The sequence below is a fragment of the Saccostrea cucullata genome, unplaced genomic scaffold (genome assembly GCF_032062105.1).
Source record: "Saccostrea cucullata isolate Sc308-1 unplaced genomic scaffold, CSIRO_AGI_Scuc_v1 ctg1660, whole genome shotgun sequence".
Lineage (NCBI taxonomy): Eukaryota > Metazoa > Mollusca > Bivalvia > Ostreida > Ostreidae > Saccostrea > Saccostrea cuccullata.
The window spans coordinates 46,633-66,657 of record NW_026922343.1 but is presented as its reverse complement, the minus strand read 5'-3'; the positions used below and the strand labels follow the sequence as shown (position 1 = coordinate 66,657).

At 31.9% G+C, this 20,025-nt stretch overlaps 1 protein-coding gene across 7 annotated transcripts in view; it reads right to left on the bottom strand.

The window, feature by feature from the left end:
• Nucleotides 1–15,134, bottom strand: part of LOC134261654 (phosphatidylinositol 4-phosphate 5-kinase type-1 alpha-like) — a 34,896-nt gene extending 19,762 nt beyond the window's left edge. For 6 of the 7 annotated variants that reach the window (XM_062744075.1, XM_062744076.1, XM_062744078.1 and 3 more), the window contains exons 1-10: nt 14,827–15,134; nt 13,777–13,820; nt 12,184–12,267; nt 6,945–7,075; nt 6,253–6,370; nt 5,932–6,084; nt 2,670–2,729; nt 2,221–2,460; nt 516–590; nt 142–265 (exon numbers count right to left, since the gene is read on the bottom strand). In XM_062744075.1, the coding sequence (XP_062600059.1) occupies nt 142–265; nt 516–590; nt 2,221–2,460; nt 2,670–2,729; nt 5,932–6,084; nt 6,253–6,370; nt 6,945–7,075; nt 12,184–12,267; nt 13,777–13,820; nt 14,827–14,905 (1,108 nt within the window). In that variant the 5' untranslated portion in view covers nt 14,906–15,134. The remainder of the gene's footprint in view (nt 1–141; nt 266–515; nt 591–2,220; nt 2,461–2,669; nt 2,730–5,931; nt 6,085–6,252; nt 6,371–6,944; nt 7,076–12,183; nt 12,268–13,776; nt 13,821–14,826) is intronic. The other variant, XM_062744073.1, reaches the window with a different exon arrangement.
• Between the last annotated feature and the right edge of the window lie 4,891 nt (nt 15,135–20,025).

Below are 20,025 nucleotides of genomic sequence, written 5' to 3'. Positions count from 1 at the left end.
ATTAGCTTGTGAGAGTTCAATTAACACCCCAGTGAGTTTTGAGTATAAACACCCCAGTGAGTTTTGAGTATAAACACCCTGCTGAGTTTTGAGTATAAACACCCTGCTTAGTTTTGCGTGAGTTTTATTAGTAGGAAGCACCTGCGCGGGGCGTGCGACCACCTGATTCTTGTCCCGGGTCAGAGGTCATCTGAGGGGGGTAGTCCGACATAGCCGAAACGTCAGGATTGGCTGACCTGCTGAATGAGGGCCTTTCTTTCTTCCTCTATAATAAAATAAAGCATTGTTTAGTCCAATGAAAAATCATTTAATTTTAACATCAATAAAATAAACATTTTTTTTTTATAAATTAATGAAATTTCATTTATATTTTCTCTTTAACTCCCTGTCGTGGATGTGTTTAAGTCTGTGCGAATATTACAGTTTTTACAAATCTCTGCTGACCTAAAAAGCAGTTGACATACAAATCACAAAAAGAAAAACAAAGAATCTCACCTGACCCAAATTTTACTTACCTCTTGGGCAGCAATGTCAATATTATAAATTCCAAGTAACATGCTGTAGTCCATGATCTTGAAACTTTCTAAAACCTGCATAAAAAAGTGATATTGAATAATTATTAATGAATATTGTTATACTGTAGATTCCTAATTATACGCGAGGAATAAATTTCCGCATAATTTGGCGAGAAGCATCATTCGCGAAAAAATATTACTCGCTTTTATTTTTATGGTGCTGAAATATATGTAAAGTCTGTTGATCAACGGTCCATTCGCGATTTATAATTCTCGCGATTTGAAGGTCAAGAGCCAGATCGCCATAAAAAGTACTCGCGAAAAATAAGGAATCTACAGTAATGATGACATGTAAGTAAACTTAATGTTTTCCCATTCTTTTGTCAATTTCTTGTCAAAGCAGCAATTATGCTCCATTTTTTACATACAAATTTTAGGTTAACAAAAAAATAAGTCAAACAAATAAAATATACAGTCAATCTTATTGATTTTCACATACTTCTTCTTTTTTTTAGATAAAATAATCAAACATACATGTTAACCTATTGTGATGAAAAATAGGGAGATTCAGACCTCAAAAGCGGTAGCATTGCGCGCGCGTTGTTTTACGCTTGGGTTATTGATATACTGTAAATGTATTATATTTAGGGTGTACGATATTTGGCAGAAAATGCTTTTTGAACAGATTAGCGTGGATTTGATTTAGCGCATTTTTCATGTTCTTATTTATGTATATATGTGCAAGACATTTAGCATTGTACTTAAATTAGCTGGAAGTTCCTTTCCGCCAAAAGCGCTAAAAAGAATACACAGCCAAATGTAATACGTTTACAGTATTTCATGTAATATACATGTATGGCCTTAAATGAAAACTACAAATAATTAATCTTAAATATCAACTGCAAAGAAGAAGACAGAAACACCTTAAGTTTGACATAAATTGTACAAATTCAAATGTTTTTTATGTTCATCATTTTGCTTTGATTGGCTTAGCCCTTTGAAGAGTGCTATCTTTGCTGATATAGCCTAGAAACAATGATTCTGAATGTTCATGCAGTTGTCAAACACAACAAATGACGACATGGTTTAATCTAGATCTAAAACAAGTTCCTAACTTTTGTTATACAAATCAGATTTCAAACGATTGAAAACAAAAGTATAGATGTGCTGCATGGCTTGGTCAATCGAGTGATTTCTATTGACTCTATTGATAAAACTGTGAGCTTCTGTGCTTTTATAGAAGATGTCAAACGTTTTCATCCAATTCTAAAATGCTGTATCTTTTTTTTCGTGGGAGTGATGTTGACGAAATTTATCGTAACCAATGTAATCACTGGTAATCTTGTGCTGTTGTCATTGTCTAATACGCGCTTGAAATCTATGTACAAATCCATAAAAAAAAATGTGTTTGTATGCTTCCGGGTCAAAATAAGCGATATCTAACGAGATTTTATGAGAAGTGGCTTCAAAAATGGATACCCAAGCGAACCAAAAATACTTTAAATGCAACTTTTGTAGAAAGTGGTAGATTTCTGAATTGAATCGGTAGGCGGGAGATGGAGTAAAAAAAGCAGTAGACTCCCGCCTAAATTGGTAGAGTTAACATGTATGAATCAAAGGCCTGTTAGTACTGCACTTATACTTGACAGAACTTATAAATAAATAATCAAAGGCCTGATAGTACTGGCCTTATATTTTGCCTTACCCTACAATCTCTCTGTATGGTTTTAATGAGAGCATCATATTTATCTTTCTCCAGCAGGATTCCCTCTGGGTTATTGTTCATAAAATCCAGGTCCTTTAATGTTGGACTGGACTTTTTTCTCTCGGCCTTTGAGGCTTTTCTTTTATATGTACTTCCTTTCAAGTCATACTTCTCATGAAGTTTGACAGAAGAAGGTAGAAGATTATTCATGACAACAAATCGAATATTTTTGCCTCCACACTGAAAAAAAAAAAAAAATCATTTTTTATGTGTCCAGCATGTAAAATATTACAGTATGTGTATCAAACTTTTCATTTCTTTTGAAAACACAGGTGCTGTTTCTTTTTCAGTGATCAACACCATTCCAAATTTAAACTGACTCCATCAAAAATAAGAAAAAATTAATTCAACAAACACTCTTTGTGTATTGTATGTAGCTTTTGCCTTACCTGGTAGCAATAGAATCCATAGAATTTTGGAAGCAATGTTCTTGGATTTTGGTTTAAATTCTGAAAAACAAAAAGAAAGGAATAATAGCTATTACTAACAATAATCATGATAATATAATGTTACCTTAGAATGTATTCTTATATTGCAGCTGCTGATTTTAACATTAAAGAACTCTCAGATACATATCTACATCAAATCGGACACCTCCTTTCCAAGAAAATTAATATTTTTACTCCTTATCTTTAGCTACATTTATTGGAAAAAATGAAATCCTGACAACACCCAACACACATTGTTCATGGGCAATCAAATTTGTTCTCTGCAACAATCATATGCAGAATATTAAAACTGGGAGGGGGGGGGTTAGTCATAATTTCCAAGTAAAGCAGGTTCTTTATACATTGAATAACTGCAAGGATACTTTTCATGTTTTATTCATTGAGGAGAGGAAAGAACACTGAGGAACTTTGAGCCAACAAAAGGTATTTATACATGCTAGAACCTGACTTTTGTCTTGATCATAGCTGGAAACTGACTATTGTCTGAATCAAAGTATGAATATGGTTTTTGTCTTGATTCAAGCTGAAAACAAATTATTGTCTTCGTCAAATCTAGAACTTATTTTTCTTGATCAAGGCTAGAAACCATCTTATCACTTTGATTTTGAAAATCAATCTTAGACTGAAACTCTTTTCAATTTTTATCAGGGAAATTTCTAACTTAATATCTCTATATACAGTACAGAAAGGAAAGTAGTCCTAAGGAGGCAAAAACATTACAGAAGTGAAAGAAGTCTGTTTTTTTTAATCCTCAAACATTTTTCTTTTATGATTTATTTATTCACCATTCAACATATTAAATATAAATTAGTACTTCTTCATGCATATATAGTCTGTACATGTAGCATTATCATGATTATATATAGAGTAAACTACTGTAGATTGGCAAATAATCACGGTGGTTTTAATTTCCCTATATTTGCAATATATCATTTTCCAGTGAAATTAAACCCATTGTGAACGTTATTATTAGTTTTTAAAAACGTTTAAATGCTGATACGAAATTTTGAATTAATTTCTTGCATCTGAAGTTAAAACCGTCGCTATTGGTACTTTTTGAGATATCGTGAAATTTTAACACCGTGGAATTAAAACGAATTACAGTATTTCACAGCTAGTTTAAATAATACATCCACTGCATAACAACAGTTTTTATCATGATGTTTATACGTATGACACTTTAACATGTGAAGAACTCTGCTGTGATTAACACTACAGTTCAAGAATACTATAAAATATTACACCTTCAAGAAGTTAAAAACAATTTCTTTACTCTCTTCCCCCCTGATTTTTGAAAGTATAGAAAAATTTAAAGACACTTATTAGAAGAAAAAGACATATATCTAACAAAACCATTCCAAATACAAGTACTTGTGAATGAAAGAGAATTAGGAGAGATTTTTTATATCATTGGTTAATAAGAATAACAGAGCAACTATGTCTACAGATATACATCTCAAGTAAACAGTATACTCTTATTGATGAAGTCTCATGGAGTATATTCAGGTACAGTATAAATTTTATCATTTGACTGGTTATGTTATTGGTTTCCACAACACTTGCACAATAAAGTTTACTGAATAAATACATAAGCGGATTCATTAAATAAATACAGAATTTTTTTTTTTCAACATGTTCAACTGACTCTGTCTACATAGATATGATTCACCTTGATCATTCATCTAATTGCTGGGTACTGTAAACCAACTTTTATTTGCAAAAACTTGTGTTTGTAATTTTTGTTCTTTTTAAATCCATGCAATTTTTTCTTCAATATGTCTCCTTTTATAAAATTTAAAATTCATACTTCATTTATACACAATCAAATAAAAAAAAAGTGGCATAGAAATATTTTTCCAAATGAACATGGTAAAAATCTATGAAACTTGCAGGTGAATAAAAGTTGGTTTACAGTACACATTTCACTTTATTTCCAACAATTATTTATAATTTATAATGGTATTAGTATGTGATGCTATTCTAATCCAATGAAATAATTGTTACAAGCTTATTGGGTGCATGCTTTATATATATACAATAAAAGATACAAGGTAATAATTACTTTATAAGTGGAAATTTAGCGAGACGCAAATTTAGCGATTTCTCCCAAATAATAGTTGTTTTATTTTTAGCGAGATGCAAGTTTAGTGATTTTAAAATGTTCACTAAAGAAGCTATTACAAATAAAACGTAAATTAATTTTGAGCGATATGAAATTTTAGCAATCTCAACGCCCTCGCTAATAATGCCAAAATTAAATCCTCACTTAAAATTCTGCTTGTATACGGTATTACACTTTCTACTGCCTGCCAGGATTTGTTTGAATGAAGAGAAATATCAATCTATTCCACATGCAATACTGTAAACCATCTACTATTCACAACGTTTCATTCACTAATCATCAATTTTAAAATGATATCATGATCATGATGATAATTGCCACCGAGGTAAACAAAACTAAATAAATAACTCGCTTGTAAAAATATTCACCAGTAAATAAAAGATGACAAAACTAGCCAGTATTTTTCAGGTATAAATAAAAGTTAGTTTACAGTTTCATTTCTAATTAGGGCCTTTTCACAAAGTATCCGCCCATGTTCTTATTCTCAGAATTTGTTCACATCACGGCAATACCAGAGATAACAGTGTATAATGGTTCAGTTCTCACCAAGGACACTCGAATCATGTGGATCCCATTATTGACCAAGTACAAAACACACAAACAAGAAAAATTAAGTTTTTGAACCTAAGCAGAATCTAGGGCTATTTGTTTAGTGTTGCTTATCAAAATATTACAGTACTGTAAATCAAGTAGCATTTGCGAAAACCTTTTCTTCTGGATTTTTCAATTTAAATGTAATCTTTGACTTTTTACTTTTGCAAGTAGGAAGCATTCAACATATTAAACATAAAAGTCCATGGTTAGCAGTTACTGAGAGAAAAAGAATGATATGAGACTTCCAATTACTTATAGCATATGAATAAAAGTTAGCATACAGTATTGACAAATTTTTATTTAACTGGTTCTGATAAGAAATCTGGTGCAATTTGATGCAACGTTAATTTTGATTTGATGGAATGAGGTGAACACCTATTTTTGTTTACTCTCTGCTGAGTGATTCTGATTAGTGTGTTACCAAACATGGCTTTCATTGGCTGATAAGTTCAAAAAAATGGTCAATCTTGATTGGCTGTCTCTTACCATGTAGTAGCCAGGCAACAGTTTCTGTAAAAAGTCGGCCTCTTTGTGTTGTACTGTTTTTATGATGAATTCATCATCCTCGCTCAGGTAAAAGATGCTGCCACTTGCCCCTGGGTTAGACAGCTCTTTCATTGGTTGATCACATAGCGAAAGCTAAAAAAAATCAATATTTTTAAAATCAAAATGAAAAGAACTTTAACATCAAATTAAAAAGTTTTCAGATTTTACATTATTCGGGATTAGACAAGTTTAACTCTACTTAAAATATCAAAAAAATTGATTATGCCATATCTTGGTCACCCCTAAGGCCCTTAAACTTACCAGAAAATCATCTGTCTGAATAGAGAACAGTTCCCGAAAATATCGAAATGCGATGGGAGCGTAGGTCTTAAAACGAAAGTCACTACAGTGATGAGCCGGGGTCAGGTTACTCCCCTCTCTGGAAAAGGAAAAGTTAATATAACTGTTAAGAAATGCTCTCTAAATTCAAATTTTATTGTCACAGTAAGTTTACAAACTTCAAATTACTGCAAATATATTATATTATGCGTGTACAATATTTGGCAAAAATTGACTTCTGAACATGTTAGTGTCAATTTGAGTTACTGCGGTTCCTAATATTCTGTATTATTTATATATATGTGTGCAAGAATTAAGCGTTGTACTTGAATAAAATGAGGTTTCTTTCCATCAAAAGCAATAAAAAGAATACACATCCAAATTTTATACACTGTTATATGTTTACAGTAACTATTATAATTGCAACTTGAACAGATACTGTATCACAAGTGTTAGTTACCATGGTTTCTGTAAAAATATTTTATTTGGTGTGTACATCATGTACATGTACAATCATTTCATAATATATGGTGAAAATTGAATTTTTTATATAATAACAAGTTAGTGATAATATGATAACCAAAATGAGAACAGATTTACAATGGCTTCCTGTTACAAGGGAAAAATAATATAATCAGATATATATACAGTTCATATGATTCAGTAGAACTTACGATGGAAAAAACACGCTTTCAATGACGGCAAAATCCTGCATAAGGAGATCTCTTTCAGGTTTTGAGGAGAGTCCGCCAACACTCTGACCAATGCCTAGCTGTATAGCCGCCATCAGCTCCGAAGTGGACCTCTACAAAATACACAGACAATGCTATAGATATGATAGATGCCTAATTTTAATCAAGTACAGCAATACAGTAAAACTCGTTTAATATGAACACGGATATTGCGAATTCATGGATACAGCGAAGTCATACTGGATCCCCATCTATATAAATTTAACGAATTCCTTGTGTGGATATAACAAAGTATGGATACAGCAAAGTAATTTTATAAGTCCTAGTGACTTCGTTATAACCCAGTTTTACTGTACTTCGATATATCAATAATTGATATCTTGAATACCATAGTTGAAGTGACTTGGAATTAAGTCCTAAACACATATTCTTCCAATATATTTTACCCTGAATCCTGAGATGTCTTGATTCATAAGTTTTTCAATGAAATGACTCATAGTTCTAACTCATAGTTCTAAGCTAAATATTGCTATAGCAGGAATTTTGAGCTTCATCTTCAGAGAAGGAATTGTTGATCCAAAAGATTGTCATTGTTGTATTTCAGCGATGTTAAACATGATTCTTAAAATTCAAACGTCTAGAAAAATTTTATCTCATGAATGTTATACAGAAATCTACAGTAATTGGAGTGCTTAATTAGTTTCCTTTATGTCCCATTTGTGAATTTCTTATTCAATGATGTTTTGAAACTCCACCATGATTAGTGGAAGTTAGCAGAATCTGACCTGTACCTTGCCACTAGCTGAGTACTGATAGAATATTCATGCAAGTATCTGTTTGGACATGGGAACTCAGTTTATATTGTCATATCCAAAAGAAAGGCCTCTGTTTTCCTGGGCAGGATTTGAGCCCATATTGTTAGCATTCAACTTATCTAACTTTAAGTAAAAAAAAATCTAACCACTGCACCAAGTGAAAATCAAAAAAAAATTTGTTTATTTACTATGGACTTTGATATTGAATACAGTTCGTTATCTCCATAACCTTCATGCTGAGGGATGCTTTGTGGGGCTTTTTCAGATGTGATTAAGCAAAATGAGTATGAAATGAAAGGTCAACCTATAGAATAATTTATGCCTTAAAGTCATTTCATATTAGCATATGTTGTAGTATGCAGACAGAAGTTACACATTTTATGATTGAGCTAATCGTTCATAATTTTACAAACAATCACAAATTGATCACATATATTAAAACTGAAAAAATAAGCAAAATCAGCTACTTTTTAAAAATTCAACATCTTCAAAGCAGATGATGTGTGTGCACAGACTGAATTACTTTCCCCCAAAGAGACAACTAACACATCAATTTATATTTATTTTAATCTTTCACATCCCTAATATCAAAACCCATTGTTCATCATAGTTTCACCTTTTAACTTCAGGTGATTCTTGGCCAGGTCCCAATGAACCTAAACGAAGGATCCTTCTACCGTGTGTAACTAATCTGAAGTAATCTTTCTCTTATACCCATCACTATTTGTCACTCACGGCCTTAAAGCTAGTTAAGGAAGCTGAGCCTATAAAATCAATATGGCTTCCTACTGGGGTTCATTTTTTTTCTCCTTTTTTTCATTTCAGCATTGAATCTATAATCATTGTAATAAGTTGCAGGTAGTAGCCTCAAATGCTACTCCTAAATCCATCAACCGAATGTTATTTATAAAGATGTGACATTTACTAAATCAATATCATTCAAATACTGTATATTAACATGATTAAGGCACAATTATTTTTATTTGTAGTACATACATGTATACTTATATAGGCATTCTATACTTATCAAGCTTTAATCATATCAGGTAATTTTGCAATGAGCCTCTCCTTAATTTTGGTTAACCATCCAAAGTATTTTATTTACAATCATAGATAATGAAGATTCAGAAATAACAACATGAAAAAATGACATACATATTACATGCAATATGGTCAAAAAAAAAGAGAAATTCTTATTAATTTCAAGATTTCTTAATTATTGTATCTTTTTAAATTCCTTAACACTGATCAATGTGTCAAATTTGGACACATTCATTTACTTTTACTCCTGCATGAAGATGCTGAACATGCAAAGATGATTTAACAAGCTACATTATTGTATTAAGACAATTGATCAATGGAATACAGTGTCAGAGTAATATCTTGTTCTAAATTATGTGAGTTATCTAAGCTAGTAGGAACACTACCTTATATTTTCTCTCAAATTAACTTTCATTTTAACGTAAATTTACTGCAACCTTTTGATACATCACTAATCAGTGTTTTTCCTTTATTTTTAAGTAAAGGGTTAGAGATCAGTTGTAACAGGCTAGGGGCTGAGGTTTATGAACAGAATCTCTGTGGATCTAACAGCAAATTTTTATTTCAGAGCAACATTTTTGTCAATTGAAGTGGTCAATTTGGCCGATAGCAGTTTCTTAGGGAAAAACACCGCTAACAGTCTACGCGAAAGTTTAAAATTTTTACAGGACAAAATGTCTGGTAAAAATAAAATTTTTACCAGACCAAGCAATTTCTTACCAGACCGACTTTTTTTTCTTTAAATCCATACATCATAATGATACTGAGATTGAGAGGGTGCATGGGATGGGGTTAATTCTCACTGTGAAATTTAACCTTAAATAAATTCAGAGTGAAATGGACAAGTTAACTATTTATAATTCTCCTTTGTAAAACTAAAAGGTATCTATTTACAATTGCATGCATTTTTTTCTTCATTTTTGACTTATACAACATACGAGGGTTGTCCCGTAAAATCGTGGACAAAGCGTTTTTCTCGAAAAGTAATGGGCGCATTAAGCTGAAAATTTCAGTAAACGTTTATTTATCATATTTAAGTGCATGATAATTTTTTTGATAAAATATAGTCAAAAATAAAGATTTTATTATGCTTGAATGTGCATGGGGTATTGTCCTACGGCGCACGGACAAAAAACCAAGGTTTTATTAAAGAATACACAAGTTTGAATTCAAAATAAAAGTTTTGAATACATAAGATTTGGATTAAAATTATCCTAATTCGATTCCACAATCAATTTTGTAGTCTTTGTAAAAATTTTAAGGCATTTGGTTAATTTTTGGCAGTTTCTCGAGCATTCGAAATGGGAAAGTGGTAAACACAACACACGAAAAATGGCGACGTTTTATGACGTTACGGCGCACCGGAGAGCAGTTCCGTTTTAATTCGATGTTGTAATGACACCTTTAGAGACTTGAAATGATCACAGAAGAAAAAAGATTATAAAAAATATCACCATATCTTAAGTATACAAATGAAAAAGGAGTTTTCGTAGAGAAGTCTTTTTTGATCGAGTCCCTGGGGAGTACAAAAACATATGGACAAACTCCTACTGTAATAGCAAAACACGCTGTCACAGTAGACCGCCGATATGAGATTTTCTATTGGTTGAATGATGGTGTCCGTAACTTACTGATAAATCTTCAGAAGATCGAGTGAGGGTGCCAATTGGTTCTTCGACTGTTTATCTGTTTATGGAGACTAAAGAATGTGTATCAATGAAATTCCTAAATTTGATTAAGTCGGACTCATCCAACTTCATTTTCATAAAGATAGAACGTGACGCTGTTTCAGACACTTTGACGTTATAATCCATGCGCCGTAAGGTGATACAATACATGCCATAAAATCACATAATTTGTTTATTTATGCATATATTTATCTGAAATTTACTGAGTATATTACTAAAATATGTACTAAATAATAGTGAAAATTTCAGAACGCAGCGATGTTTATTTTTTACACTAGACAACTTGTCCACGATTTTACGGGACAACCCTCGTACACTGTATCAGATCTTCTTAAATTTAATATGCACCTTTTTATTTCAATGCATATCTATTTTTCCTGAAACAACTTAACTCAAGTACAATGATCATTTGAAAATAATTTCCCAACCGAATCTACGTATGAGCTATCTAAAGATATCTAACCCTTGACAGAGGAAATTCGAATTAGAATAAAAACGATCATGACAGGGTTGTAATACATAAAAATTATTCAGGTATTACTGCTAAATTGGTCAAATAAAGGATATTTGTGGGGAATTGGACCATGTGTACCTCTTAATTTAGATTTATTTTGCCTTATTTTTTATCGGACATTTGGTCCTATATACTGAAATTTTTTACCGACCCGAACTTAATTTTACCGGTAAAAACCGACGGTCCGGTGACTTTCGCATAGACTGCGCTAATCAGCAATTTTGTGACGTAAACCAGGCTATTGTGATGTCTACTACTCTCCGAGTTTTCTTTCAATGAACGATAACTATATCATGTATATTGCGGGAAAATGCACTAGGTATCCCAAGAGGTGGAATATGATGAAAAGCATGCCGACGACCGTGAAACATGAAGATTTGTGGCCCGGTCACGTGATAATCTAGAACCAATCAGTTAACGTGTTGTGTAGATAATTATAATGAGGTATAATACTGACACAGGGATTTTCCACTCACTTTTGGGAATGGGGCCCAGGCCCTTGGAATTGGGAATTTTACGAGATTTTATCACTTATTGGGAAATTTTATTGTATGATGTTTTTCAAGAAATAAATACTTAAGATACATAAAAATTTATCTTTTACTTAGTTATTCAGAAATATGAATCAGAGAATTGATCATTATAATAAAGTTTTACCCAAGATTCTTCAAAATTTTGTTCATTTCATTCAAATTTCCAAACCTAAACATGTTTGCATTTTGTGAATTATGTCCAAGTTACCTACTTGAGTTCTTCTTCTTTGAAAAATTGAACATAGGCAGTTCATTTTTGGGAAAAAGGGAGGGGTTTTGCAATTGGGAATGGGGCCCATATTCGGCCCTACACGGGGTAGTGGAAAATCCCTGATAATAGTACCTTATATTTTCTTATCAAAGCATTTTTCTGTTCCATCATTGTAGAGCCCCTCCCATCCCCACCCCTCCCCACAACACACATCCAACCTTAATTTTTTAGTCAATGAATCTATGGTCTCTGCCCCCCCCCCCCCCACTCCAAATCGCTTCACTGTTTATAAAGAGTAAACTGCCCCCTGCCCCAAGTTATGTTTAATTGTTATATCATATAACATAAACTGAAATAAGCTTCATTCCTTAAATAGATCTAATTATATTACAATGTAATAATGTATTACAATTCATTACCTTTTTATACGTTACAGCTCCTGTTTTGTCCACCCTCCTGTGTCCTATCTTGTCTTTTGACTTGGCAGCCTTTCCACTTCCCATCTATAAGGAAACAACAATTAAAACTGAATTTTTCTTTTTAATCTTATTTACAAATCTAGTGCTTAGTAGTACTATGCATATTAAGTTTCCACAGACATTTAGAATTTCTTCCTCTCGTTTTTGTGTGATAGATCAGATAGCAGCAAAACATACTTATGGTGTACACAGCTAGTAAACAAACACATCATACATGTAGATTCATCTTTACATCTACTGAATACTTTTTTTTTATTTCTTAGAAAACTATTGCCGTTTATCAGTTCATGAACAACACTTGGCATGTCACCTGTACAGATTTCTTGATCAGTGGCTGTTCCATCAAGGAAACTTACTATGATGTACATATCAATAATACAGTAAGTTATCTTTTTAATCCTACTTTAAATGATGATTTATTCAGAATGAATAAATGTAAACAATAGAATGCCTTCCTTTGGTTGTTAGTATGAAAAATAACATCACAGCTATTGCAGAAAAAATTTATGTATTAAACCCACGTGTACGGAAGCCCATTTAGGACCTATCAAAAATATTTCTGAATTCGTTATAACGATTTTTAGAATTCGTTATAACGAATTTCATTTGTTATAACAGATTCATTGAATTCTTTATAACGAATTTAATTTGTTAAAACAGATTCATTGAATTCGTTATAACGAATTTAATTTGTTATAACAGATTCATTGAATTCGTTATAATGAATTTAATTTGATATTACAGATTTATTGAATTCGTTATAACGAATTATAAACCGTTATTACAGATTTATACATTCGTTATAACGAAAAATTGTAACATTTTTGCGTTATAACCAAATTCTTGAATTGGTTATAACGAATTCAACAAATCTGTAATAACAGATTAAATTTGTTATAACGAATTCAATAAATCTGTAATAACAGATTGAATTCATTATAACGAATTCAATGAATCTGTAATAACAAACTAAATTCGTTATAACAAATTCAATGAATCTGTTATAACAAATTAAATTCGTTATAACGAATTCTAAAAATCTGTTATAACAAATTTAATTCGTTATAACGAATTCTAAAAATCTGTTATAACAAATTAAATTCGTTATAACGAATTCTAAAAATCTTTATAACGATTTCAAAAATATTTTTTGATAGGTCCTAAATGGGCTTCCGTTCACTTGGGCCTTTTATTGTTTAAATAATTACAGTGATTACTATACACATGTACTAGGGCTGCAACAATATATAAACCAATACATTCCTATACACTGTGTCTTGATGCCAAAATATTGTAACATTTCGCAATAAAATAATCTTATACCTGTGTATCATCATGATATAAAATATTTTGAGCAGTTTATTTTCTTTATAATTTACATGTTTTAAATAAAATTGGAAGGACTGATTTTTAAAAATTTCCCTGTGTTCAGGGCTTCATATTTAAAAGTTACATAATGATTTGTGAACTTGAAGAAATAATCTGTTGAACTTTTATCCTTTGACCTCTTGACCTTGTAATATAGTTACTGACCTCTGCATGGTCCAATCCTTTCCCAGACTCTTCATTGGAATCATCTATAATGAACATACACACTGAATTAGATTCTTTCTTTAACTGACTTTTGATCAACATGTTCAATTCAAGAATGAAAGAATTAACATGTTCAATGATGATTAAGTCTGATATATTTCAAAGATAATAACAGTTAAATGATCGGTCTTCAGATATTATACGAATTTAAATAAGTTTAGTTTAATCATGATAAAGTGTGATTTTTTTTACGGATAATACAGGCTATATGATCTGTCTTCAGATAATTATCAATATTATTTACAAACAATAATTTTGCATTGGGAAATTCAGGAAATGAAAGTTCATAGGGTGGGGGACCAAGGGTCGTCTAGGCATTGATTACTGATTATTTTTTTCCATTAAATAGAAGTAGCCCTGAACAATTACTTTTTATTTAAAATGCAGCACACATTGCAAATTCAAAGCTTTACGTTTGAAAATGTGATTGACATGCAAAATCCATTACCAAGTTAATGGGAATTTTTAAAATTATGATCAAATGGACTTATCAACCGTGAATTTATCGAGGATCAACCCATAATCATGCATAATAATTTGGGTTGATAAAAATTTTTGTTTAGGGTGGGGCACTATTAAAAAAAATCATGGAGTCATCAATATCACAAAGTGCCTAATTGTTCTGTCAACTTGAGACTTGAAAAGAAATCTAAAATATGCAGTTATCCCAACCCACCCTCAATATTGGCTTCTACATGTACCACACTTCTCGATAATGAAAAGGAAATACTCTATATGCATGCTGAATCGCTTTACATAACACAATCTCCACTTTCTTCAGGTATAAATTATGAATGCTATAAAAAGGTTGCAAACATCACATAAGAGGCGGATCACACAATTAACACCCCACATGGAATTCCCTTTTTTAAACCTCTTCTTCCTTAAAGAATTTACTCATTTTGAACTCCACCCGCCACTTTGAAACAAAGCGACCAAAGGCACATCTACATGAAAGTAACTTCCCCCTCCATAACTTCATTCACTTACCGCTGTCTTCAGCCATTGACGTGGACGGCTCGGGGTCGTGCTTCCCACCTGCTAGGGTTGACCCGTCACTCGTCGCCATCCCCAAAATTTCAGTTCAGGAACACCCAGTCTGATTTCGGCTAATTTTTTTTCCCTGTCTTAGGTTTACGATTTTCTTTGAGAGATATTTTGGAGTGATCCGCTTGGTTACATACTCTTTTTTAGGAATATTAAGGTTTTTAAATTCTGGGAAGTTTCACATTTTTAAAATTTACTCTAGGCCTATTGATTGTTGTTCTCTCTCAATCGCCTGACATTATAGCGGAAATGGTCAACACGCACGCGTGTTACTGCGCTTCCGTCATGTTTTTAAATATATCCGTGGTGGATCTAAGATTTTAGTGACGATAAAATTTCAAATAATCTGACAATTCAAACAACAGTTTGTGGAATTGTTAACACTTAAATTGCCGTAAACATTAAAAATTTCGGGGGTTTTAAAATACAGTAATTAAACTTTTACCAACTGTTCATGTTCTCTCTGGATAAAAAGTTCATGATATAATCCGGTAATTTTAATTTACTACTCTAAAACATAGATCTGTTGAGATTTAAGGTACTCCGATCCTCAGCCAGGAAGGATAACTGTTAAATTTATAATTAAATTCAAAAAGTTCCAAAATGAAGTTTGAAAATTGCACCTTTTCATGCAACAATTTTCATTTATGCTCCTCATATAGGTTCTTTGACGTTCTCAGACATGTCTTATAAAAAGTAATGAATTAGAAAATGCATAGTGGGTGATTTTATTCGCATTTCCTAAAAATCTATTTGAGATTTACTAATTAAATTTCCTTACATAATGTGATTAATTAACTTTAAATATGAAGTTTGAAGAATTATATCGTGGGCAATTTAACACATAACTTTGAGAATTCAGACATTTTTGTGACCATTTTCAGTTAGTTTAATAATGCCTGATTTTCAGAACCTGAGGATCGGAGTACCTTAAAATATATATCTAGATGTGATACCGGTACATGTATTTGGTCGTGATAATGAACAAATTGATAAAAATTACATTATTTATTATCTGATTAAAAAAATGTTAATTAACAAATTAATAAAAAATTATTCCCCATGGTATTATCTGATTAAAAAAATACTTAAAAATCTTTATATTTACAACCCTGCCTTATTGCAGCCCGGAGGACCGGGCTGCTCTATACATATATAAGTTTAAGTGTTGGTGTATGGTGATTAGGGTGGGAGAAGTTATTCAGAATTAAAGGTTTTCTAAACATTGAAAAGATTGTTAAAGGTTTTCTAAACATATTTTCTTCCAAAAGTGAATCTGTAAAAATAGATAGATATTTAATATATTAAGTCGTTAATCAAAAAGCGACAGTTCCTTTTTTTTTTTAGAACCCTTTCTAAATTACGAGATACATAATACATTTTTGAATATAGATGATGCATGTGTCTAACTTCAATTTATATTTTATGCAGCTAACATTTACATCACCTATATTCAAAAATGTATTATTTTTCAATTTTAGAATATAAAAATTGAACTATGCTGAGTACGTTTTGAATTTCATGTCATTAATTGTTTTATTTATGTATTTTTCTATACTATGAAAAATGCTCAAAAACGGTAAATTTACTAAAGAATATTAATTTATGTTTGCATTTAAAAAAAGAATTCATTAATATATTTAAAGCTAATAATTGGACAACTCTGAGCCAAGAGGAAGAAGAAACTGAGTTTAGATAAACATGCGTGCAAAATTAATTTTTCACCGATTTTCAAGTTGAATAACCTCAGGTCTCTATAGTTAGATTGACTTTAACAATAAAAGGTTATTATTTAAGGGGATCGACTAGGGTTTCCATTGCGCAATATTTCGCGCATCATAGTGAAATGAAGCGTATTTACTGCTTTTAAGCAATTTTTTCACTTACTTAAAAAATAAATAAGAAATCACAGGTTGACAAAATCATTTAAAATTTCATATAAATGATTTTAAAACGATTTTTCAAGTGATAGGTAGTTTGACATCGTAATATAAAGTGTGTTTTTGAGGTTATAATAACGTGAAGCTCTAAAAGAGGGGGTAATGAAATGTTATAAAAGAAAAAGTAATTAAACATATACTCTTTAAATATATTACATAGAAATTTTAGAATCTCTCCGTCATTTTCGTTATATTTTTTGTCTTAATCCTTTGTATACATCATATTTGGTAGTACTCTATACAAACAGGAAAATTCGTTAATTTTTGGCATACCCCCCCCCCCCCACCCCCGGAAATTAACAAGACGGTAGAATTTTGTGTTTTTTACATATAATGTACATTACAGTATACTCATCATATATTATCGTTTGTGCAAAAAGTCTATTGTAGTATTTGTAGAATTTGCTTTAAATTTTAAATGCAAAAAATGGCACTTTCCTTTATAATCCTATAAAATAGTAAATGTACCTGAGTATACGTATTTTGAGAGAGTCCCTTAAAATACCTGGACGGTAGATTTTCCCCAAACTTGGCATGTTCATGGGAGTCAGTGTAAGTTATATGTGTTATGAAAATAAAGAGTTTCACTATTGTAGTTTTCACACAAAAAACCCCAGTCGGCCCCCTAAAATTCTTAATTCAATTACAAAAAAGTCCTATCTTTTAGGAAAAATAATTTTGGTTGCAATGTTTTTTTTTTTTTTTTTATAGTTCCAACTCCAAGTAACAGTACTACATGTATATACACGTAACAGTCCTACCTGGATGCATGCATGGATAATGTATCTTGGGACTACCAGATAAGCTTCGGATGGTGAATCCACCAAATGTTTTACGGATGAGTGAACAGGTAAAAGTTTTTGCATCCAGTTCCTCATAAGGAAGCGCCATCAATACCAAACTTGTACTTGTATGGATATGTTGCATTTAGGAATACATGTACTACTTGAGTCTTTGTATGATAAACAGTGGAAGAAAAACGACATAGCTTTGTGTATAAAAACTTACAATAATACATCTCCCATGGTTTATGGGTAGATATGGATTTGAATCGACCTCGCTGTAAACTTATGTAATCTATTTTATTTTTTATACAAAGATGGAAATGATGGTGGTTTCTTAGTTTATTCACATATATCAACACGGTAATTCAACAAAAAATATAAGTACAATTCATGTAATTACGATTTATACATACATGTAGAATGCGAAATTTCAATAAAAATTCAAAACTATTTCATATATGTACTCATACATGAACGTACGTATATAAGACAGAAACATTACTTGAAACAAATATTTTCTCTTGACTGTACTGTATTATTTCTTTATTGTGTTTGATAAAACTTAATCCTTAAAATATTAGCAAAACACTATAGATCATTATCTTAAAGAAAAATCAATCGTTTATTTTGTGAATGCCAAGCAGGCTCTTGATGAAAAATTTTGCAACTGTAAATCTAGATAATAAATCTAATATACATGTAAATACACACAGGTATTCTTTGCACAATTTTTAGTTAAATTGTGCTCAGTGGTTCTTGAGAAGAAATTGACGGAAGGACAGACGAACGGACACCAATACCAGGTGATGAGAAAAATTAACTTTGAGCTTTCATCTCAGGTGTGCTAAAAACCTCAAAAGGGGACTGTAGACAATACTACGAATGCATGTACAAAATACCCCTGGCGTACGTGTTTTTATGCCCTAGCTGTTACCACAGGTTCTAAGGTATATAATTCCGTTTGTCCATTTTTAAAGCTGTTGGTCTGCAAAATCTAACCTTGTCCATACTGTCTTCAAAGGCTTTTATATTTCACTGATATATATTCCTTGTAAAAACCTGTACGAAATGTTCCGCCCGGAATATAGGGGGGATATTGAGGCGTACTTGGAGAAGGAATTCCGGGCGTCAGTTTGTCTCTCTACATATATGGTGATACACAGGTTCCGGGCGTAAACCAAGCGGAAACCAAGAGGAAAGTGGCAGGAATTTGAGGCGAAAAATGCAAATGAGCTACGCCCGGAAAAATAAATGACGCCCGGAAAAAAATTACGCCTGGAAACTAAAATGACGCCTGGAATAGAATTACGCCTGGAATGTCCTTATTATTACATAATACTATGTGACCTAAAAACCTATATATTTACCATGCTAACAAAGAAAAACATTTAGATTATGATTTACAATGTTAAAGCTAAAAATTTAGCTTTTTGAACTGTAAGAAAACATAATGACAGGTCATTAACATAGTAAAGATATATAACTAATAAATTTTGTGTAAGGGACACTAAAACACCACCATGATTGAGTGTGTATTTAGAATTAAACTTTTTACAATACGGGTTCATTTTATCACGTCAATAATCATACTGAAACATTTTAGGTTACCCAATACAGTTCTTCATTTACTTTGTCAGTAGTTTACAGTTTGAGACTCACTGCAGCCTAGTTAGCTCTATCAGACTGTTATTTCTCAGAATGTGTGCAAGGAAACTCAAATATCTTAAGTAATTTTAGGGTCAACAAGTTATAACTCAATATCATTGTACATTATCATAATCAAATTTACTCAAATAGGTACCAGATATTAATTATCACACCTACCAGCAGATACTGTGTCATCCAGAAGAAGTGTAAAAGCCTTAACATTGATATATCTGCATTTCCTGTTTCAATCACACTAAACTCCCTCCTTCATGATCAAATTCAAACTTAACCTCCTATCTGAAATGACCCTTAATTGATAATTAAATTGACCAATCAGAGGCTTTTACTTCTCCAGAAAGTTCCAGGCGTAATTTTTGTTTCTATTTTCCTGCCATTTTTATGCCCGGAAAATCTGAACTTGCCAATTGACGCCGGAAATTAGAAATTACGCCTGTAAGACGTCTCTTCTACTGAGGCGTAACTTTTCCAAAATTCCGTCTCCGCCTCAAGTACGCCCAGAATTTGCCAATTCCTGCTCAATTCCACCCAAATTCCAGGCGGAATCCGCCCTTAAAATTCATACAGGAAAGATCTCACTTTGGGTACCAGCATATTTGGGCTCTTTACCTTGGAGATTGACCCTTTAAGCATTGCAATAACTTTTGAAGGCTCATGTATTTTATATATGAAATGACCTTCTTAAGACACTAAAAATTGACCTCTTAACCTTGGTTCATAAGCAATTGGTTCTGGAGCTCGCTCTAATTTAT